A 25,286-nucleotide genomic window follows, 5' to 3' on the forward strand; every position below is an offset into this window, starting at 1 on the left:
TTTGGTGGTGCCGCTGGGCTCCAGGGGGCTGAGGCCACACTACCCGCCTTCCCGGAGCTGGGGAGGCTGCAGCAGCGTCGCTGCGCGCGCTCTCCCTCCACCTAACAAGCAGCATTTTTCTTACATTGCCTTTCTGTACATTTAAATCATTACTGACTATGTAATGATGGAAATTTTTTGTTGTTGGTTTGTGTGTATATGGTGAAATTGATATTTACTGATAAAAATCTAATCCTTCCAAACCTAATTAATCTGCAAGATCTTTGGGCCAGGGACAGTATCTGGATGTGTGTTTGTCCATCACTTAGCACAATAAGTGTCTGAATCCTGATTGACTTCTCTGGCTACTACAGCACATCATACTAACAACGACAGGATAAAAAGCTTAGCATTATGGCTCCCCACCCTCGCCCTGCTTCCATTGCTTACCTGGTGTCTTTTATACTTTCAGACAATCTTGTAAAAATGGTGAAAAATACTGTTTCAAATATCTGTGCAGAACCTCTTTCTTTAAAAATGTAGTGGGAACCTCCCTTTTTAAAATACTAACATAGATCCTTTGATTTCTGTTATATTTATTCTGAAATAAAGTATCTTACTTAAAAGGATAGGTTTCAGAGTAACAGCTGTGTTAGTCTGTATTCGCAAAAAGAAAAGGAGTACTTGTGGCACCTTAGAGACTAACCAATTTATTTGAGCATAAGCTTTTTTATTTGAGCATAAGCCTTAGAGACTAACCAATTTATTTGAGCATAAGCTTTCGTGGGCTACAGCTCACTTGTGAGCTGTAGCCCACGAAAGCTTATGCTCAAATAAATTGGTTAGTCTCTAAGGTGCTTTGAGCTGTAGCCCACGAAAGCTTATGCTCAAATAAATTGGTTAGTCTCTAAGGTGCCACAAGTACTCCTTTTCTTTTTACTTAAAAGGAGTTCATGGTTTTTGCAATATGGTCATTATCTAGGTAAAATAGCAAATTATAGCTGATGGAATTAAAAAGAGCTCAGTAAGAAGAGAGAATGACTTTTCTAGATCATATTTAACCTGTTACAACATAAAAATATTTCAGAATACAAATGTGGGTGGTGTGATAGAATATTTATTATATCATATAGCTAGCTCATTTTGGTCTATTCTGGCAATCCACAGGAACACCTCACAATTCATCAGTAACAGAATCTTTTTTAGTACCTTTTCACATAGTGTTGCTTCCATGTATTATATATATAGTATGTGATCTTTATTCATGTAGTTCTTTGCTGGTGAGAAACAAAGGGTATTGTACTTTGGGACTGTTTTCTATTTGGAAATGCATGGTAGCTTTAAATCTTCTCAAACTACAATACACAGTTGATTTATGTGCTTGTTTTCCCTATGAATCATATAAAACTGAGAGTGTGCTGGGGGGGAGGGGGAGGAACCATTCTGTAAGTTCCTTTATGCACTGTAAAATACCTGTTTCTGCAGTGATTATGTTAAACCCTCAAAGGCTGCCACTGAAAATTCTCCATTATTATAGCTCCAGAAAAGGGATATTTGAATAGAGTAACACAGGGTAGAGGTTTCTGAAACATAGTGCCTGAATGGAAGCATGTATTCTTTAGCATTAGATTATTTGAGAAGGGAGGCACCGTCTTTAAAAGGAACCTGACTCATGCACTCCACTTGTGAGGCTATTTTTAGCTCACCTCTCCCTAGAAATCTAACTTATTCAGATAGGGTGGTGGGGCCCTCTAAGGGGGGAACTCACCTCTTGAGTGACTCCCAGCAGCTGAGTCTGGTACTACCATCTATTTCTCATCTCTGGTATCCCCTGCAGGTTGATGGCCAACCTTGGTGGGTTTTCTGTAGCTTGGCCCTTTGGCCAAGTCAAAAAGTCCAAATGAACCCCTTCCAGGGTAGTAAAGAGTCCAGTAAATGAATGGTCCTGTTGCCCTCACTAGGGTTTTCAGCCCCAGGTCTGGGGCTTTTAAATTCAGCCCTTTGTTTGGGCTCTCAAATAAGCTCTGCCCCCTTCTTGGGGTTATTGCCACTGTGGCTGTTAGGGGAATCCAGGCCTGCCAGCTACTCCGGGTTCCAGCCCAGGGACCCTATAAACACCAGCGATGTATTGCTCGATTTCAGTTAGTTGCTGCTTTTTCCCTGGGTCTCTTCCTATCTGGCCCCTTTCACCCTCAGACTTAAGGAAATGTGTTTTGGAGACAAGAAGCCTGAGTCTTACGTCTTCTGTCTCCCTGCAAAACCAGCTTAAATATATGCAGCCAGAAACAAACAGGGTTATTCTTCAAGCTCTTTTGGCCAGAGAGGCAAAGCCTTTCTTGTCCCTCTGGTCCCAGCCCAAAACTGACCCGTAAAGGTCCTGAACCTCTTTTTATCTGAGCCTGCTGGGCTCTGATTGGCTGCTTCTGTAAAGCCTCTATAAGCAGGCCTGGAGGACTCATCTTCACTGCTCCTTTTCTATCACTTTGCTGCTTCCTGTAATAAGGTGTAGTAGAACAGCGTGGCCCCCTGTAAGGAGCTTCAAAGGTACACTCCATCACAGGCCGTCACAGGTAAGACTACATTTTAGTCAGGGGTATTTTTACTAAAACTCATGGACAAGTCACAGGCAGTAAACAAAAATTCATGGCCTGTGAATGTCCATTACTTTTACTAAATACCCCTGACTAAACCTTGGGTGCTCTGGAGAGGGGGCTCTGGGATTGCCATGAGTGCTCCAGGGCAGGGGGTGGCCTGGAAAAGCTGCGGGTGGTGTGGCCTGGGACCGCTACTGGTGCTTGGGGAGGATGGGGGGGCGGGGTGTGGTGGTGACAGCGCACAGCCCGAGACCACGGCTGCTGGTGGAGGTGGTGGAATGCAGTGGTCCAAGACTTCCGCAGCAGCTGCTAGGGAAGCCCTGGTGTCAGCTGCTGCAGAAGTCATGGAGGTCCCAGAAAGTTACAGAAATCATGACTTCCATGACAGACTCGCAGCCTTACTCATAAGAAAACAGCCACTCCAAAACCATACATTGGTATTACTTTATGCTGTTGGTTGTAAATATATGAATACATGCCACTCTAAGGTACCACAGGTATATCCTAATCTTTGGCATACAGTTTACATTTCCACATTCTTCTACTATCAAGGTTAATCACAACGGTTTACATCCTGGTGTCTAGGGGTTATGTAAATGGAGCAGACTTATACATAAAACATGTGCCAGACCTAGCAATCTGTATTCTCCAATACGTAGTTTATAGGCCTCATTCGTCTAACAGCTCTATTCTTTTCTCAAGTATTCATTTAAAGCATGGCTGCCCAAATGGTAGACTGTGACCCATTTATAGACTATCACAGAGTTAACAGCAGACCATGAGTTTACTGTCTTTCCTTCTTCTGTCTGGAATTTAGTACACTATTTACAATGGTAAATGGACTCTACAATATTCAAAGATACACTCCTCATTTAATGTGCCATATTTTATGTTAAATATTAAATGTAAAATCTATACATGTGGGTGTGCAGTACATCTACCCACCCAGTTGATTCTTTCCTTTCCTTTCCTTCACCTAAGTAAGCTTCATTTTTTATACATATCTATTACAAAACTAGAGCCTTATCACACTCCTCCTGAACTGAAATCACCCTGAAATCACTGGTTTTAATGAGTGAGCTCAGGCTTGTCGTCTCCAAAAGACATTTCCAAAAGTTCATCTGGAGCCAGGTAACATGAATTACATCACCTCTTTACTCTAAAAGATCAAAATTAGTAAGCCTGTATGTTCTCTCAAATACTTAGGTTTATGATCACCTTTCCTTTTCAGGTGTGAGGAGTTCATAATTCATGTGTACATCAGGCACACATGATTTATGACCAGATTCCCACAAACCAAAGACTCATCAAACCCTTCAGAGGTAACATATTTTACCTCTTCTGTTAGTTGTCATTAGACTCTCAGAGCTTTAGGAGCCATCTTTTCAGCCAATCTCAAGATGGTGTCTGTGTTGGTGATGGTGTCTAATGCTCACTGTGTATGTGAAAATGTTTAATGATAATAAAGGTAAACGAAACACAATAATGAAGTACATTTAAGAGTAGCTTGAGTGTACTGTTCAGAACATTATATTCTAAAACATCAGGAGTCAAAATTTGCATTAGCCTAAGAGGAATCTCAAAGTCTATTGACCATAAGGAATGATTCACTGAAGATACTCCTTTATTTTATAAGCAAGGAATAGTATGTAAGGGCTCAGATAGTGTATGCTGTGGTTTATGTTTCAAATTCAGTTGTGCAGTAAGAGTATAATTAAGTGTCGTTTTTTAAGAAATAAAATGTATATAGTTATAAGTATGATATTGCGAACAAATGCGGATGTGGTTGAAGTGAGTAAGAGGTAGAGCTGGTTGCAAATTTTTTGTCAAACATGTTTTTTGTCGGAAAATGTTGATTTGTTGCAACTGAAACTTTTTTCACAGGAAAGCCTTAGCTGCAATAAAACTTTAGTTGGGAAGGTTTCTCAGGTCCAGGATGGAATTCTGGTCAAAATGAAACAAGCGCAGAATTGCCAATAGCCCAAGGCACTTACCTGGGTACATACAGGAATTTGAACCCCAGTCTCCCCTATCTCATCTGAGTAGCCTAACCACTAGGCTATAGATTCAGTCTCTCTTTTGGAATCTCTCCTGTTGGTGCTGTTTCACTTTGTATAAATTATTATGTATTCATTGGGCTAGAGAAAAAAAAAAAAGGAGAGATTGACACTATAGTCCAGTGGTCAGGGCCCTCACTTGGCAGATGGGAGACCCAAGTTCAAATGCCTGCCCTGAATCAGGCGAAAGGTCCCTCTTTCATCCTGAAGCATAACAGGAAAAAATTATTGAAATCTCACATTATCACAGGATAGAGAAACCATTTCCTGCCAAACTCTAATAAGAGGTTGTATAAAGAAATTAAAGAGTCAGGGCAGTTTGATTTATCTATACAGGTATACACTTATAATTGGTATTTATATAATTGTGGATACACAAAGCATCAGTTGTCACCTTACATTCCCACAATGGTAAGATAATATAGTACTCAATAGAACTAACATACCAGACTCATTTCCAATGAGTTTTCCACAAGAGAGGTGCCAAGTATCATCTCTGAACTGAAAAAGTCCAGAGGCTGGGATGGATTTTTTTTTTTTAATCTGAACCAGTAAAAGGGACAATGCTATACATCCAAACTCCAATTCAGTAAAATACTTAAGTGCTTAACTTCAAGCAGATCTGTATTCAGCAAAACACTTAAGCATGCATTTATAGTTAAGTCTCATTGACTTAAGCATGTGCTTACATTCTTTGCTGAACTGAGGATTTGAGGAAAGGTCAGGAAGAGGATTCTTTGGAATCTACATTCCAAACAAGTAGGAATTTACTTTTTAAAGAAAAATTAAAATGGATTTTCCTTGTTAATTCCTTCAAATGAGGAGAAAGAACCATTACCAAACGCATCACAGGACCCTTAACTGACGGTATTCCTGTGTTGTATAGAGATGCAGTACCCTTTCAGAGAGGCTGCCATTGTGATGTCATTCCTTAAAGTACTAAGCACTTCCTGGGAAAAAGTTATTTCCAGATTTACAGAAAATGAACACTTCATAAATCTGGAATGTTGCTATTGTCTACATGATATTTTCTGATGGACACAATGTATTTCTGCCTAGCCGAGAATTATGACCGGTGGGTCTGATGAGCTACCTTAAGGTCCTGAAAAAACCCCATATGGGATATTTATACATTCAGGTGCCCACAATTATATGTGCCAGCTTTCACAAACACAAGAGTGTGTTAATTTTCTATAAACAACAACATTAAATAATTATTTTACCACTTTTTAAAATAGGATTAATGGCTTATAAGGTTTCACAGGAGCCCAGAATCACACAAAGACCTATAAGGTCTGCTATACTTTTACATGGCTCCCCAAAACTTCAACTTTTCATAAGAAAATGTGAGTAGGTAGAAAGAAAAATGTATGGTGTCTTAGAATATAAAGCATTCTCCTTTTGTCAGCTTCCTTTCTGAATTGCAAACCTTTAGGTACGTAACAGAGCTGGGATTGCAGACTCCGATATCCATTGAGAAAGTATTCTCTCTAAATCCAATTATTAAATACATGCCTAACATATTACCTGGAATAGCTAAAAACCAAAGTTCACTTGCCTTAAATGCATGAAAGGCATAACTGATAGTTATATATCTAATTTTGCTGTAACTGGAGGGTCTCATCTCTACAGATGGCCCATGGTTATGAACTTGGAAACACAGCTGCTTTTCCCAATACTCTACTCTATTAGAAAGTAATATGGGATGGAATATAGCATGACAGTTATATAGCCTATAGTACAATTTTTTATGAACTTACTCAACTGTATCTCTAAAAACACAGTCTAAATCCCAAACACACTCTTGGGTGTTTTGTAGAACCAAGGCTGCCATATAGAATTTTACTGTGTATGTAGGTTACACTCAAGATAAGAAAAGTATCGTGTAGTAGTCTTCTATTTTACTGGTCTTATTTAGCAGTAAATCAAAAAGCTTTAGGAAAATACCAACTGAGAGAACAGATTTTGAGTGGGAAAACACCTAACAGTGAAACTTAAAACTGGCTATTCATGGCTGATGAAAAATCCATACCTGTTTCTTCAGCATTAATGGACATCAGATCTAATGGAAGACTAAAGGTGTGAAAGATGTAATTCATCTATCTGAGTGTAGTTAAGCATGAAAAAAGATTAAACATAGCTTATGTTAATTATTCTAAATATAGAAAAAAGATAAATACTGTTTTGCCTAATTGTGAGAGTCACTGTGGTAAAAATTAATGATTAACTGCATGCAGTGTAGGGACAATGATATAAAGTAGGTTAATCATCTTAAGCTCATGCAAACTATGTTAGCCCCTGCTTTTTTCCCTAAAGTACAAACATGATTTGGATTTCAAAAAAGAACTTAAACCATAGTTCTTCCCTGCCTGTTTAATAAGGATTTGGACTTTAATAAGGATTTGGACTACAAAGAAGTAAACTTTATAATTTTTCTAAATTTCTTTTAGATCCATTAAAAACGTAAGTGAATCAGACCAATTGTCTGCAGACAAATCTACTAGCACAAACATTTGTGATTTGCTCAAGTAACTCAGGTATGCAATGCAGGCAAAGGTTATATAAATAATGAATCATCTGCCTCACATCCTTCGGCGGAATCCAAACCACCACATTACTCTGCAGAGGACGATGCCCTGCATGTGCAGTTTTTTGGTTTTGTTTTTAATTTCAGTCCAAGGAAAGAGTATGCTGATTTATGATGGTGAGGCATGGGTAGAATTGATTATTCAGTCAGACAGATTATGATCATCCTAGGCTGGCTCTAGGTCAGGCAAACAAACAAGGCTATAATTATAGTTAAATTAGTGAGACAATTGTATCAGTTATGTTGTTCATAAAATATATATAAATAGATTATTTCATCAGTCAGGAGAGCATACTTTAGAGATCAATTAGAGAAAGATATCAAAGAAATAATGCCAGGGCAGGGAGAGAGAATGTCTCATGTCTGAATGAACTAAAGGCCCCAATTTTGAATACTCCATAGGGCTTCCTTGCAGCTTTGTGATCTATGTCACCTTGACCCTTTAAAAACTCATTTCTTGTCTATGGTCATTAGGAGTTTCTGAAGCCATCCTGAAAGCAGCACACTTTATAGAAGACAAATACTTAGTCTGTGTCCTTTTAACTAAGAATTGTGATTGGGATATGTTTTACCCCTAATTCACTACTTTTCCTTCAAGATTAATTTAGTGGGGATGTCAAGGTTCCTCCCCCACTCTGAACTCTAGGGTACAGATGTGGGGACCTGCATGAAAAAACCTCCTAAGCTTATCTTTACCAGCTTAGGTCAAAACTTCCCCAAGGTACAAAATATTCCCCCCGTTGTCCTTGGACTGGCCGCTACCACCACCAAACTAATACTGGTTACTGGGGAAGAGCTGTTTGGACGCGTCTTTCCCCCCAAAATACTTCCCAAAACCCTGCACCCCACTTCCTGGACAAGGTTTGGTAAAAAGCCTCACCAATTTGCCTAGGTGACTACAGACCCAGATCCTTGGATCTTAAGAACAATGAACAATCCTCCCAACACTTGCACCCCCCCTTTCCTGGGAAATGTTGGATAAAAAGCCTCACCAATTTGCATAGGTGACCACAGACCCAAACCCTTGGATCTGAGAACAATGAAAAAGCATTCAGTTTTTTACAAGAAGACTTTTAATAAAAAATAGAAGTAAATAGAAATAAAGAAATCCCCCCTGTAAAATCAGGATGGTAGATATCTTACAGGGTAATTAGATTCAAAAACATAGAGAACCCCTCTAGGCAAAACCTTAAGTTACAAAAAAGATACACAGACAGAAATAGTTATTCTGTTCAGCACAATGCTTTTCTCAGCCATTTAAAGAAATCATAATCTAACACATACCTAGCTAGATTACTTACTAAAAGTTCTAAGACTCCATTCCTGTTCTGTCCCTGGCAAGAGCAGCATACAGACAGACACAGACCCTTTGTTTCTCTCCCTCCTCCCAGCTTTTGAAAGTATCTTGTCTCCTCATTGGTCATTTTGGTCAGGTGCCAGCGAGGTTACCTTTAGCTTCTTAACCCTTTACAGGTGAGAGGAGCTTTCCCCTGGCCAGGAGGGATTTCAAAGGGGTTTACCCTTCCCTTTATTTTTATGACAGGGGATGATATGTCTGAAATTCACAAATAGCTTTAAAGACATGAGTTAAATGAAAATAAGATATCATATGAGTAGAGAGAAAACTAAACAAAGAAGCTACTGACACTTTACAAAAACCTATTTAGACAGATATCCTTTAGGTCAGTTACAGGACAGAAAGCAACATCTTACATTAATTAATAAGTCCTCATCTCTGTTCCAACCTATTTCTTTCTGCAGCATCTTTTTGCAGGGCAGTGATACCCAGCCACTGGCATGGGTGGATCTTGTCTCTCTTTCAACTTTTTGTCTCCATGGGGTCTTCTGGTTACTTTGATCTGCCTTCCCATAACCTCCCATCACAAAGGTATTTCCAGAGATGTCCCCTCCAAGGAGGATAGGACCATCTCTCATGAAATGCCCATTGAATGTTTCCCAGATACATTCCAGGATTATAATTCCTGTTCTGGACAAACAGTTTTGGTTCCTGTTTTTCGCAAACTTCTTTGTTATTTGGAAGGTATATATACACACAATACTTATCTCTCATCCCAACCCTTGCATCTCCAAATAAGCATCCTCCTGTACAAGGGCTTGCCTGCTATTTGTTCCAGCTTAATGAGCTGCTTTTGAATAGTAAGTGCCCTGGCCAAAAGTGATAACTTGAATTCAGTTCCTTCCTGCCTTGCCATGAATTCTGCTAGGTTCAAATGTAGTTGTGAAGAGCTGAGTTAGCAGACGTGATTCTGACCAGGAACGTGATTCTGACCAAGAACGACCAGTCCGCATAGATTAGAGCAAATTGTGTTTAGCATTCTTTCAGTTAGTGATGATTAAATCCTGGTCCAAATGCACAACCTCTCTCTGAAATCTAGTTTTCCCTCACCAGTTAAAACCATCCTTCCTACCTGAGTCAGGAGGGGAGAGATAGCCCCTGCAACAGCGGACCAGTCTCTGTTTTCTTGTGAGACATTCAGACATTACAATGAAATCCTGCCGCCAGTGACAATAGCAAAACACCCATTGATTTCAATGGGGCCAGGATTTCACCCCATAATATAATCACTATGTGAATACTTAGAGGGATTGATGAATAATATTCCTTCTTCTCAACCTTTGATTAGTTCCCCCAATAAACCCCATTGATTTGCACATAAGTATGTGTTCATAAGTGTGTAAACTTGTGGAATAAAGATCCCCTTGTGGAATAAATCAATGTAGCATTAATGAAGTCAATGAAGCTATGCTGATTTACACCAGCAAAGGATCTAGCCCACAAAGCGGCTTCAAGACAGAACCTTAAAATAGTATTTATAAAAGGGAAAGTAAAATGGGGGAGGGGAGAGGATGAGAGAGAGGACTCACATGTTTATACCAGCAACTTTTGTTTTGTGTTTAGTTTCTGCTTATCTGCTGAGCTGATTTGTTGAATGTAAAAAACTTATTTTTCTCCTGCCTGTTTATAAAAGGGACTTCATGTGGGAGGAAAGAGCTGACGTTTTGTTGGGAATAATAGACTACCTTAAATCTAACTGACCTGAAGCAATTATCTTGGAAACTGATACCTCTGAAAAGAATGGCTATTTTTTAAGTGACCCTCAGAACGCTAGGTTTTAGCACCATACACATAGGATGCATGAGGGTTTTATGTTCCTCTTTTTTCCCCACTCCCAAACGATTCCATTTAAAAAAACCTAATTATTTTCCTGCATTGCTAAGGCAGAAGATAGTATTCTTCATTTGGAAATAAAAAGAACTTATTTATCCAGAGAAAATAGATAATCTTAGCTGCTCCTAAGGCAGAAATGACTGGCTTTGCTTAATTTCCAGGACTTAATTTATTTTCCCCACTTTTGTGAATCTAGTGCTAATGAAAGGTACAGGATTCACATCCCTGAAGACTGAAATCCTCTGTCCAAAAAAGAATTGTTCCATAAGTTTTCCCCCATAAACATTAAAAATGACTCAACAAATATGTATTGTAGAACTCTGGCCACAACTGAAGTAATGCCAGGCCCAAGCAAAGTGCTAGGGGGGGAGGGAGGGAGGAAGGAGGGAAGGGAGTCTGACCACACTGGTTGGAGGAACCATGACAGAATTATGGTAGAAGCAGCTAGGGTTCCTACAGGGTAGGCAGGGCCCAAGAAGCTTAAATCTCTCTAGCTGCTTATTGCTCAGCACGCAAGTGAGTCATCTGAATATTAGGTTATCTCTTTCATGGTTCTCAGCTTGGAGGTTGTGACCAGGCGTCAGAAGTTGCAACCACCCTGCCCTTCCTACATTGCCATATGAGAGAGTGGTCCTGCTTAGCTAGCTAGTCAGGAGTCCTGCGGAGAAGCTTGAGAACCAATGGTCTAGTAAATCCTTCTCCACTGAGTTTAAAACACTTTTTGAAAATGTCTTCAACTCTGTTTTTCTGACTTCACATTTTAAAATTCCATTTCAGAAGTTCTCTTTTCACTTCTCGGTATTTCTAATAAGCTGAAGTCTCTCCTTTTTCTTTTCTTGTAAACCCATATTTTGATCTAATTCAGAATCACAAGTTGTTTTTTATTGTTGAGTCTTTTCATGTTTTGTTTTATCACTTTGTCCTGTTACCTTTCATCAGTGCTTTGGGTAGAAGGGCTCTTCTCTTGACACACCCTGTTAATAGGTGTTATAACCTTGCTGAAGTTCTGCTTACTCATTGTGGAAGGAACTATTTGTTAATTCCTCCCAGGATTACAAGGGAGATAGAAGTGGCTCTCTAGGCAGGGGGATCTAAGATAGAGGAAATCCAAGGTGGAGACTATAAAATGAGGGAAGAAGCTTTCAGACTGATGTTTATGCTCTATTTTTATTTTTGAGTTACTAATAAAGATAGACCCAGAAATGGGTGCATTTGAACATTGCCTCAGGATATAGTTGGTATTTTAAAGTTGGGGTAGAGAATCAGCCTAATCAAAAATTAAATAATAATGATTTATGAAAATCATTAGGCTTGAATAGAGACTGGGATAGACTTGAATAGAGACTTAGGCTTGAATAGAGACTGGGAGTGGCTAAGTCATTATGCAAGGTAACCTATTTCCCCTTGTTTTTTCCTACCCTCCTCCCCCCCAGACGTTCTTGTTAAACCCTGGATTTGTGCTGGAAATGGCCCACCTTGATTATCATACACATTGTAAGGAGAGTGGTCACTTTAGATAAGCTATTACCAGCAGGAGAGTGGGTTTTGTGGGGGGGGGGGTGTGTGAGAAAACCTGGATTTGTGCTGGAAATGGCCCAAATGGATTATGATACACATTGTAAGGAGAGTGATCACTTTAGATAAGCTATTACCAGCAGGAGAGTGGGGTGGGAGGAGGTAGTTTTTCATGCTTTGTGTGTATATAAAAAGATCTTCTACACTTTCCACAGTATGCATCCGATGAAGTAAGCTGTAGCTCACGAAAGCTTATGCTCAGATAAATTGGTTAGTCTCTAAGGTGCCACAAGTACTCCTTTTCTTTTTGCGAATACAGACTAACACAGATGTTACTCTGAAACCTGTCATCTCTGCTATGAATCTGAAGCTCAAGAACTGAACTCATGTCTGTATGTATAGTGATCTTTTATCCATACTCCTCTCTCTTCTTTTTTAATAAATTTTAAATAAGTTAATAAGAATTGGCTGTAGTGTGATTTGGGTAAGATCTGGAATATTCATTAACCTGGGAGGTAATGTGTCTGATCCTTTGGGATTGTTGGAATTTTTTCTTTTATACGATGAAATAAGATTTTCAGAAATCTTCATCATATTTGACTTGGGTACCTGGATGGAGGCCTGAGGCTGGGTTACTTCAAGGGAACTGTGTTGTTGGCTTCTGGGCAACCAGTGAGGTAATAAAGAAGCTGTTTTATGCTGTTTTGGTAAATCTAAGTATTGAAAATATCCACTAGTTTTGGGGATTATCTGCCCCATTCTTTGCAGTTCACTCTAATTGAGTGACCTCAGCTGGCACCCACTGGGACCCCCATCACAGTTATATAAATATTTTTCTGTTTAACACTAAGATTATTTTGCTAACCTACTGTTTACCTGATTGGATTGCTGACTAAGTTGTTGATGTGATCAGGTTTCTGACCAAGATGTTCATCTGATTGAACTGCTGACCCAGTTGTTCACCTGATCAGGTGCTGGCTCAGCTTTTCACAAAGCTGTTCTCCCTCACTGACAGACAAGCAGGCATCTTTTCACATGTCCCAACACCTAAAATATACATTCTATATATTACATATCCTAGAAAAGACTGGGACTTTTCAGCTTGGAAAAGAGACGACTAAGGGGGGATATAATAGAAGTCTATAAAATCTTGACTGGTGTGGAGAAAGTGAATAAGGAAGTGTTATTTACTCCTCCACATAACACAATAACTAAGGGTCACCCAATGAAATTAATAAGCAGCAGGTTTAAAAACAAACAAAAGGAAGTACTACTTCACATAATGCACAGTCTACCTGTGGATGTTGATGCCAGGATATTGTGAAGGCCAAAACTATAACAGGGTTCAGAAAAGAACTAAATAAGTTCATGGAGGATAGGTCCATCAATGGCTATTAGCCAGGGATGTAACCCCATCCTCTAAGTGTCCCTAGCTTCTGTTTGCCAAAAGCTAGGAGTGGACAACAGGGGATGGATCACTCTGTGATTGCCTGTTCTGTTCATTTCCTCTGAAGCACCTGATATTGGCCTCTGTTGAAAGACAGGATATTGGGCTAGATGGAGCATTGGTCTGACCCAGTATGGCCATTCTTATGTTCTTAGAGCAACGGTTAAGGGATACAGAACTAACAGTTATTAAATACAGTGAAAACGGCACAAACCATCATTTTGAATAGATAACTTCCTATCGTAAACTAACATTTCAGAGGATTGTAGAGATTTCCAGTACAATTTTCTTTGACCTGTTGTGATGCATGGCCAGAAAGGGTTAAACATCCTGCAAAATAAATAACCCTCAAAAGATATATGGGGAGATAATGTTTGTGTTTTTACATATATGTGAGTAGGGTCAACAATGTAATCAACAGTCCCTGTCTATGCTGTATTCTGATAGTTCAGAGATCAAAAGAACATCCTAGCATTTAAATGGATCGTAAACATGGAATAGCTCTGTATTCATCTCTCTTTGAAATGTATAGCATATAATCTGTGAAAGGTGGAAGAATGAGCAAATTGCCTTATATTAATTCTATAGCTAAGTACAGGTGATAGGCCTCCTTCAAAGTCATCCTAATTACCTTTTGTTCCCTGAGGACCTCCCAACTTGTCAAAGAGGACATGAAATTGTATAAAAGAGCCTTGGGTCCTGATTCTGTCATCTCAGATCTGCTTAAGCTTCATCAGAAGAAGTTTGAGTCACAAGACTGAGGTCCCAGTTATGCTGGTACGCCCTGAATATGATATTTGGACATTGGACTATAACCTATGAACTATTTCTGAAAGAACTCTTTGCAGCTACAAAGCTCACCATCTCTGCTATGAATCTGAATCTTAAGAATTGAACTCATGTCTGTATGTATATTGATCTTTTAACCATACTCTCTCTCTTTTGTCTTTTAATTAATTTTAGCTTAGTTAATAAGAATTGGCTGTAGCGTGTATTTGGGTAAGATCTGGAATATCCAATAACCTGGGAGGGAATGTGTCTCATCCTTTGGGATTGGTAGAACCTTTTTTTTTATACGATGAAATAAGATTTTCAGAAATCATCATATTTGACTTAGGCTGGAGGACTGAGGCTGGATCACTTTAAGGGAACTGTGTTGTTTGGACTTCTAAGTAACCAGTAAGGTAATGAAGAAGCTGTTTTATGTGGGCTTGGTAAATCTAAGTATTGGAATATCCACCAACTTTTTGGGGATTGTCTGCCCCATTCTTTACAGTTCCTCCTAACTGAGTGATCACAGCTGGCCTCCACTGGAAGTGTCTAAAAGACCCTGGAATTTAAAGTCAGTGGTGTTACACTGGTGTAAATCATTAGAGAATCAGGCCCAATTTATTCACAAGTTTTAAAAGAAATGAGCAAAGAAACTGACAAATCTTAAAACATATTTAGTATTCACTAGAGTCAAGAGAAATTAAACATGGCAAACATAACCCACATGCAAGAGAAAAACAAAAATATTATTTATTATTAAATCAGGAAACTAGAGCCCAGGGAGTGGAGCATCACTTATGGAGAAGATAGCTATCTTAAGGAATGTGATGGGTGAACACCTGGGAAAGCACTGTCTGATAAAAGATAGCCAGCATGGTTTCTGGCAGAGGAGGTCATGCTTTATTAAACTGTTGGAGTCCTTTAAAGATATTACTGCCATGATAGATTAGAGGGATTCAGTGGATTTAGTATACCTTGATTTGACAAGGCTGCACCTTCAGAAATTCTGTAGCAGAAGGGGTAAATCAGACTGTTAGTGAGAATACTGCCTGCACAGCGAGAGACAAAGTTAGTCATAGGTTCAATTTTTCAAGTTGGAAAGAAGTTTCCAGAGGAATGATTACGGTCATAGATCTGACTTCTGAGGTAGTCATACCATTCTGGATGTGAACAGTTGGGCTGAAGATATTGAAAGCAAAATTTCTAATTTGCAAATGAAGCTAAAATCAGAGGAACAATTTGGAGAGGAATATGGAAGAATTTTTTTTTATTACAACCAGATTTCAAGGAATTTGCATAGCTAAGGTGAGTTGAGTCAGTAAATGACAAACAGAGATTCTATACAAATGGAAAGTTAGTGTGGATGCAATGCACCAAGCTAGATAATGTAGTACAGATATACATTAAATGGGACTGTCATCCAGCACGCTGATCAGGAAAAGGAACTGCATGTTGATTTGGAAAAATCATTGAAATCATTGCCTTATTGTGCATCACTACAGTGAAAAGGGGCAAAAAGGTGTTGCTATAATGTTTGTCATGGGAAGGATAATATTACTTTGTTCCTCTGGGACTGAGGAACTGAGGTCTGAACGAAATCCTTATTCAGTCAACCCCCCATTGAAACCAATGAGTATACACCCGAGTCCACTGGGATCTGGCACTTATAGAAGTATAATACAGTGTAACAAAGATACAGTCTATTCTATTCCATATGTGTTTTTATAGTGCGGGCATCACTGTAGTATCTGAGTCCCTTATGGGAAAGTCCTATAGTATTTCATATAAAGCAACAATCTTCCTATAGAATTTTTAGACAATCCTATATAATTTAATAGAGAATTAAATATCCCTGCTATAAGATTTTATAGGATAATTTAAAATAGTATAGAAAAGTTGTTGTTCCGTATGAAATTTAATAGGTTTTTAGAGTAATTTCCATAGAACTCTATTGGTTTCATTCTTTAGGAATTTCCCATAATTATAGTACCATATCTTCAGAATCGAAATTATGGTATAAAGAATATTGAGCTTATTCTCAATAGAAAAGAATAGAAAAAGGAATTACCAGTATTATGAAAGAGCCTGACAAAGTTGATAAAGCCAAATTGGACGCTCCGGTGCAAAAATAAAAATAGGGCATGAAGACAAAAATTAGAAACTAGCGAGGAGTATCTAGGAATGGCAGGTAGAAATACCACACAGAGTAATAATAGGAGAACTTCTGAAGAGTCACAGGATTATTTAAAAGTTCATTTGCGTATTTGAACTTTTATCTCCCTTCCCCAACAGGCCTGGATTGTTCCCCACACCTAAAAATTCCCGCCCTCCCTCCCCCACCTTAGTAGGCCCTCTCTGTATGCTAGTGCTACCTTCTGAAATGGAGATTCCTAGTGGTCTGCTCCCACTGATGGCTGCCCATCTCGATGGGGCATCTTACCCTCATTCTGGGTGTTGTATGGAGGGAAGTTTCCCTACAAGCAGGGGCCTAAAGTCCTTCCCCAGTGGGATTCAGACAAATGACAGGCTCTCTGCTGCACACCTCTGACACTTTATTCAATTCTAACATGCTTTACTGTGTCCTCCAGAACACAAAATAATTAGCATTAGTCAGTACCCTGGATCCCACAACAGCTCTGACAGAAAAAATAGATTTCTGGAAGAAGCAGCAGCTGGGGTAACCCAATTAACAGAGAGCAGTGACAGGGAGGGATGAGGGTGCTGTAGCAAATGGAGGAAGACCCTTAACTGATTTTTTTTCTGAATATTAGAAAAGATTTGGTTCATGGGGTGGGCAGGTGTTCCAATTTATTCTTATTTTAACCAAACCAACTGAACACAAAATGTTACAAACAGAGCATAAGTTACCATGGAGATTGCTTGAACCAGGGACAGCTACTGTGAATTTGTTTCTGGACAAGGATAGGATTTAGGAGTGGGCTGAAAAATAGGAAAGTGAGAATCAGATTAGTCCAAAGAGAGTTAGGCACAATGGTCTGGAAAGCTTGTTTTCTTCCTCTTCCTAGAACTGTTTTATGTCCTTTATAGCTCTACTTTTATCTCTGCCACTTCAGACAGTGATGCATTGGTCACATTTTAACAAAATGGCAATTACAAAAATTGCCCCCCCCTTTTTATTCCACCATGATCCCTGTGTACTAGGGTTTTGTGCACTCTAGAGAGAAAAGCGAGGGTCGAGGACATTTTTTCACTTATGTTCCCAAACAATAACGCCTTTCCATAACCATAAGGGAGGAGGAATCACCACTCAGCAAACAAATTTACAAGAAATGATCTTTGCTGGGAATGTTTATGTTTTGCTTTGGTAATATATATCTGGGGTGTTGAGGAAACAAGCACAGTGTTCTCCTTGTGTAGTCTGAATGGGGCAGGGTGGCGGCAAAGGCATTTTAGGTGTTTCCTTCTCCCTCTCTAATAATTTTTTTAAAATACCTGCTATTTGTTAACCCATCATTCCATCTGATCATCTAATCCATTCCAAAAGCAAAACATTTTTCTCCAGGAGTAGCTTTGTTAGCCTTAAGGACGAATCCTCTCTGATAAAGATTAGAGAGATGAGAGGACTCCATGAATGACTGGGAAATTGCCCCAATAATTTGGTGGCGGCATTTTCACAGGGAACTGAACAGCAGCAAAGCTCATACCCATTTCCAACTCTGAATAGTTAGCTACAGGCTAGGGCCCGACTGGCTAAGCGGCAGTTCTACAGAAAAGGACCTGGGGATTACAGTGGATGAGAAGCTGGATATGAGTCAATAGCGTGCCCTTGTTGCCAAGAAGGCTAATGGCATATTGGGCTGCATTAGTAGGAGCATTGCCAGTAGATAGAGGAAAGTGATTATTCCCCTCTATTCGGCACTGGTGAGGCCACATCTGTAGTACTGAGTCCAGTTTTGGGCCCCCCCACTACAGAAGGGATGTGGACAAATTGGAGAGAGTCCAGCAGAGGGAAACAAAAATGACTAGGGGACTGTAGCACATGACTTACGAGGAGAGACTGATGGAAATGGGCTTATTTAGTCTGCGGAAGAGAAGAGTGAGGGTGGATTTGATAGAAGCCTTCAACTACCTGAAGGGGGGTTCCAAAGAGGATAGAGCTAGGCTGTTCTCAGTGGTGGCAGATGACAGAACAAGGAGCAATGGTCTCACGTTGCAGTGGGGGAGGTCTAGGTTGGAAATTAGGAAAAACTATTTCACTAGAAGGGTGGTGAAGCACTGGAATGGATTACCTAGGGAGGTGGTGGAATCTCCATCCTTAAAAACTTCTGAGACCCAGCTTGACAAAGCCCTGGCTAGGATAATTTAGTTGGGGTTGGTCCTGCTTTGAGCAGGGGGTTGGACTAGATGACCTCCTGAGGTCTCTTCCAACTCTAATATTCTATGATTCTCTCATACAGTGCTAAAAAATCAAAGCACATTTCAGTGCATGAATACATAATAGACTTTAAAATCTGTGCAGGATCTTTCTACTTGCTGTGCTTAATTTCAAAATCCGTGCAATCATTAGAGCTAAATGGTTTGCTCTTTCAACATGGAATCCCAATTTCCCAGGAAAAGTGGGAGGACATTTTTTCCCCTCTAGTGGAACATGCCCCAATACTCTATCTGCCTGAAATTTCTGCTCTTTGGTTCCAGTTCTCAACTGTAAATTGCTCGTGTACACATCTCTCTGACATGAATCATACATAATCTTCTTCAAGATTTTAAAAGCCCTTTAGTCAATAGTAGTGATACTTGTCCCCCAGTACACTAGGAAATAGCCTTGATAGCCTCCTTCTTTTTTAGTCCATGTCTCTCACAGCTAACTAAAATTAATGGTAACAGGTGGTTGTGTTGTCATAAGTATATATACTTCTCTTCTCTAGCCTCTCTGCTTTCTGAGGTACTGTGGGGGTGGGGAAGATGACAGATGGCTTCCGCAAACTAATCACAGATAACATGATATTTTGGTGTAGTACATGCATTTTCAGGCAAATAATGAACTAGTTTCATTTAATATCCCTCCCTGTGAAAAGCTGGGCACCTTAATGGAATGTGGGACGCTCTAAGGAAATGCACATTACATCCTAAATTATATTAAAATGTGATTAATCATAGCACTATGCAATAAATAAGATAACAGTTGTTGGTAGAGATTTTTGATGTCTGAATTTATTTCATGAAAATCTTTCAATAGTTTGACAGAGAAAGATACAAAAAATCAAATTAAAAAAAAAATCAATCCTTGGGCCAAATTTTGCCATTTTTGACCTGAGTTCATTACAGATTGAAGATATGATTAAACAGAATATATCTGTGTACCTCTGAGCCACACTGACCACAGAAAGCCACCAATGCAGGCTCTGTGGCATGCTGATCTATCCAGGAGCATATTCTTCCCCTGTAGTGGGACTTTGACTAATTAATCGTCTTAATAATTTTTATTAGTGGGAAAAAGAAATCTATCATGGGTATTTCTAAGTGCTGGTATTGCTGGAATTACTAAGCATTGCGGCCTGTCTCCTGACCCCAAGGAGTCAATAATCTTTGTCATTGTCTTTCATGAGAATAGGATTTGGCCATTAATGAAGACATTCTTTTTAAAGGTGGATGCTATTTATTTTAGGAAAGGTGCCTTCAAATTTGACCTTGTAAATCTTATACAAAATTTTTAGCACCTTTACAAAAAACCGAGTTTTTAAATTTTATTAAAGACCTTATGGGAGTTAATTATTTTTTATTCCTGTTTATATGACAAAATATGTTATATCAAAAAATCATGATTAAACCCCCAGTATCTAAGATTTAAATAAGGAAGTCTGAAGATTAGAAATGAGTTGATGGAAATAGTTAAAGGGGCAAATTAATAAAGTAAAACAATAAAATTTTAATTTGATAGCTCCTGCCTTTAATGCCTAGCTGGTTGTATGAAGAGAGAGGTGAAAACAGGAGGAATCGAGGATAGAGAGATGGGCAGAAACAGGGAAAGAGGCAGCAGATGGGGGCTGAGAGAAAAACAAAAAGCATGAACAGAGGAGGAAAGAGATCAAAGCCCCAATCCTGCAATTTACAATGCAATGCGTGGTCCACTGTGCCTGAATGGAGCTCCATTAAAGTCAATGAAGTACTGCATACGGGTCCACATAGGCTGTAAATTGTAGGATTTGGCCTAAACTTACATGGATAAGGCATTAATTGAATCAGCCTGTGGCTCTATTAAATCTGACTGGTCATTTTGAAGGTATTACTTGTGCTTCTAGACAGCAGTTTAACAGTAACTTGCCAGTAGGCAAGTTGCTCCCATTTTCTATAAATCCCCACAATTTATTTTATGAAAACACGTCTATTATTGTTCCTGCATATCTCATTTGCTGCATTATCCCACCAAAGGAAATTGTGTGCATTGTGTTACTCAAGTGAGTGGATTTAAGCTGCTTAGCCATATAAATTACAACAGTGTTCACTTGTACCAACTTCTTGACATTAGAACATAGCCCTTGGAGCTCTCTTTACAAATAGCTAACATCCTGCTGTAAATCCGTTTTCATGCAAAATACATGACTAATAAAAAATAAAAACTCTGGCTTATCCCTGTATAACTTGTGGCTATTTTCCAACACAGGTTTATCAATATGCAACCAGCACTTGTTCAATACGAGGTGGAGAAGGCGAGATGAAAAATGGCACAGAATGAAGAATTATGAAATTATGGGCATGGCACAGCTAAGCAAAGAAGAGCAATTAATGAAGAGAGAAAAATGGAACATTTTCTAAGTTGGGTAAGCGATTTAGGCCATTACCTAACAATATGTAAGGTGACTGAAGCTTATTCTGATTATGGAAGGATTACAAGGATTACAGGTGCATGCGCGTACACACACACACATGCTGGATCTCCTTCTTGAGCAATATTTTCTCGCATTAAGTACAACCATAATTTCTTCTGATATTAAACATGCATTTGATTTGCTTTGAAGCACGAATAACCACAACTCCAGCACCTAGGTGCATGTAAGTGGTGCTTAGAAGCATAAATAACACTTTAAAGTGACCATTCAGCCAACATTCCCAAGTTACATATATGATTATTATTAATGTTACATAATAAAAATACACATTAATACTGAGAAAGCAGAACTCATATGGTTATGCAACTATTGTATTCATGCAAACATACGGCACTTTGTGCTATTTATTAAAATTACCACACACTGAGCTATTTCTGCATCTTATTTACTTTGTGCACTGTGAATTTCAGCCAAATACCTATCCTTTAGCTAGATAGAAGAACAGATTAACAGTATTGACAAGGATGCCTCTAGTGGGAAAAGCAGCATACTGTCTAGAGTCAGAGTGATGGGAGGAGATGCAATGTTCATCAGTTACAAACTTGTAAAATACCACATGATAGAAGATGCTGCATGGAGTTGCAGCTGATTCCATTTGCCATATGGCACATTATTATTTTGTATTTCTGTGGGGAGTGCACGAAAGACTAAAGGAGAACTGAACACTTTCAAGGTATATAGAATAATAATCAGAAGGTGCATAGTTCTTGATTATAGCAATAAAATCTGTAACTGGGGCAGACTGGCAGGGGAAACTGAATTTTGGAGACTGGATGCATGCTGTAGCACTCTCTAGGTAGTGAACAGATAATATAATTAGAGTTGAGCAATTTTTTTTTCAGTGAATAGTTTTTTCACAAAAAAATGCAGTTTTGGATTGACAAACGATTTGCAAATTTGGGTGGCATTTGGAGAATGATTTTTGCTCCATAAAAAGAGGGGGGGGGGATTCCAAAGAAAACAAACATTTTGTTTTGGTATTTTTTAAATGAATCTTTCAACATTTTGATTCAAAGCAGTATTTTATTTAGAAATTTAACTACATTTAACTAAAAATGGGGGAGACATAAGAACACCCCAACATGACACAAAATGTTTTGTTTTGTTAGACCTAAAACAAACAAAAACATTGGTTTAAGTGAGGAACTGAAAATTTATCATTTTGGATCAACCCAACATGAATTTTGGGGGGAGATCTTTTGGTCCATCCACTAAACTGAAAAATCAATTATCTGCCTATCTCTAAATATAATTCAGTTCTATCAGGAACATTTAAAAAGGAAGAAATTGGCAACTATCTTATATAAATGTCCCATGGACAATCCAAAAGAAATCAAAGCCAGGAAATGCCATGAATAATTCTATATGCAATATCTCATAGACTCATAGATATTAAGGTCAGAAGGGACCATTATGGTCATCTATTCTGACCTCCAGCACAACGCAGGCCACAGAATCTCACCCACCCACTCCTGCAATAAACCTCTCACCTATGTCTGAGCTATTGAAGTCCTCAAATTATGGTTTAAAGACTTCAAGGTGCAGAGAATCCTTCAGCAAGTGATCCGTGCCCCAGAGAAAAGCGAAAAACCCCCAGGGCCTCTTCCAATCTGCCCTGGAGGAAAATTCCTTCCCGACCCCAAATATGGCGATCAGCTGAACCCTGAGCATGTATGTGGGCAAGATTCACCAGTCAGATACCCAGGAAAGAATTCTCTGTAGTAACTCAGATCCCAACCCATCTAACATCCCATCACAGGCCATTGGGCCTATTTACATGAATAGTTAAAGATAAATTAATTGCCAAAATCATGTTATCCCATCATACCATCTCCTCCATAAACTTATTGAGTTTAATCTTGAAGCCAGATAGGTCTTTTGCCCCCACTGCTCCCCTTAGAAGGCTATTCCAGAACTTCACTCCTCTGATGGTTAGAAATCTTCATCTAATTTCAAGTCTAAACTTTCCAATGGCCAGTTTATATCCATTTGTTCTTGTGTCCACATTGGTACTAAGCTTAAATAATTCCTCTCCCTCTTCGGCATTTATCCCTCTGATATATTTATAGAGAGCAATAATATATCCCCTCAACCTTCTTTTGGTTAGGCTAAACAAGCCAAGCTCCTTGAGTCTCCGTTCATAAGACAGGTTTTCCATTCCTCAGATCATCCCTAGTAGCCCTTCCCTGTACCTGTTCCAGTTTGAATTCATCCATCAGACATGGGAGACCAGAACTGCACACAGTATTCCAGATGAGGTCTCACCAGTGCCTTGTATAACGGTACTAACACCTCCTTATCTCTACTGGAAATACCTCGCCTGATGCATCCCAAGACCACATTAGCTTTTTTCACGGCCATATCACATTGGCAGCTCATAGTCATCCTGTGGTCAACCAATAATCCAAGGTCCTTCTCCTCCTCCATTACTTCTAATTGATGCGTCCGCAGTTTATAACTAAAATTCTTTTTATTAATCCCTTACACTTCTCACTATTAAATTTCATCCTATACTATTACTCCAGTTTACAAGGTCATCCAGATCCTCCTGTATGATATCCCGGTCCTTCTCTGTATTGGCAATACCTCCCAGCTTTGTATCATCCGCAAACTTTATTAGCACACTCCCACTTTTGGTGCCGAGGTCAGTAATAAAAAGATTAAATAAGATTGGTCCCAAAACCGATCCCTGAGGAACTCCACTGGTAACCTCCCTCCAGCCTGAGAATTCACCTTTCGGCATGACCCGCTGTAGTCTCCCCTTTAACCAATTCCTTATCCACCTTTTAATTTTCATATTGATCCCCACCTTTTCCAATTTAACTAAAAATTCCCCATGTGGCACGGTATCAAATGCCTTACTGAAATCTAGGTAAATTAGATCCACTGCGTTTCCTTTGTCTAAAAAATCTGTTACTTTCTCAAAGAAGGAGATCAGGTTGGTTTGGCACGATCTACCTTTTGTAAAACCATGTTGTATTTTGTCCCATTTACCATGGACCTCAATGTCCTTAACTACTTTCTCCTTCAAAATTTTTTCCAAGACCTTGCATACTACAGATGTCAAACTAACAGGCCTGTAGTTACCCGGATCACATTTTTTCCTTTCTTAAAAATAGGAACTATGTTAGCAATTCTCCAGTCATACGGTACAACCCCTGAGTTTACAGATTCATTAAAAATTCTTGCAAATGGGCTTGCAGTTTCATGTGCCAATTCCTTTAATATTATTGGATGAAGATCTGGGCCCCCCCCCCGGATTTAGTCCCATTAAGCTGTTCGAGTTTCACTTCTACCTCAGATATGGTAATATCTACCTCCATATCCTCATTCCCATTTGTCATGCTACCATTATCCCTAAGATCCTCATTAGCCTTATTAAAGACTGAGTTTAGATATTGGGCCATGCCTAGATTATCCTTAACCTCCGCTCCATCCTCAGTGTTTAGCAGTCCCACTTCTTCTTTCTTTGCTTTCTTCTTATTTATATGGCTATAGAACCTTTTACTATTGGTTTTAATTCCCTTTGCAAGGTCCAACTCTACTTGACTTTTAGCCTTTCTGACTTTATCCCGACATGTTCTGACCTCAATAAGGTAGCTTTCCTTGCTGATCTCTCCCATCTTCCACTCCCTGTATGCTTTCTGCTTTTTCATAATCACTTCTCTGAAATGCTTGCTCATCCAGCTTGATCTACATCTCCTGCCTATGAATTTTTCCCCTTTTCTTGAGATGCAGGCTTCCAATAGCTTCTGCAGCTTTGAGTTAAAGTAATCCCAGGCCTCCTCTACCTTTAGATCCATACGTTCTTCAGTCCAATCCACTTCCCTAACTAATTTCCTTAATTTTTGAAAGTCAGCCCTTTTTAAATCAAAAACCCTAGTCGCAGATTTATTTTTGTTTATCCTTCCGTTCAGTTTGAACTGAATTAGCTCATGATCACTTGAACCAAGGTTGTCCCCTACAACCACTTCTTCTGTGAGGTCCCCACTACTCACCAAAACCAAATCTAAAATGGCATCCCCTCTTGTCGGTTCAGCAACTACTTGATGAAGGAATCCATTAGCTATCGCATCCAGGAAAATCTGAGCCCTATTATTATTACTAGCACTTGTCCTCCAGTCTATATCTGGGACATTAAAGTCTCCCATGATCACACAGTTTCCATTCGTATTTACTTCATTAAAAACATTAAAGAGGGCTCTATCCATATCCAAATTAGATCCCGGCAGTCTCTAGCACACCCCAAGCACTATCACAGAGGAGGCTCTAGTAGTTTTCTTCCCCAATGTGATCTT

The 25,286-nt window shown here is 39.2% G+C and overlaps 1 protein-coding gene across 9 annotated transcripts in view; it reads left to right on the forward strand.

Annotated features, from left to right (window-relative positions):
• The window catches only part of B3GALT1 (beta-1,3-galactosyltransferase 1), a 378,681-nt gene that overhangs the window by 121,218 nt on the left and 232,177 nt on the right, over positions 1–25,286 (forward strand). For all 9 annotated transcript variants that reach the window (XR_007359151.2, XR_012664369.1, XM_075117928.1 and 6 more), the window contains exon 2: positions 20,763–20,919. Coding sequence is in view for 1 of the 9 variants with exons in the window: in XM_075117928.1 (XP_074974029.1) it covers positions 20,899–20,919 (21 nt within the window). In the remaining 8 variants the exon portion in view is untranslated. The remainder of the gene's footprint in view (positions 1–20,762; positions 20,920–25,286) is intronic.

This window comes from Caretta caretta, chromosome 11 (genome assembly GCF_965140235.1).
Source record: "Caretta caretta isolate rCarCar2 chromosome 11, rCarCar1.hap1, whole genome shotgun sequence".
Lineage (NCBI taxonomy): Eukaryota > Metazoa > Chordata > Testudines > Cheloniidae > Caretta > Caretta caretta.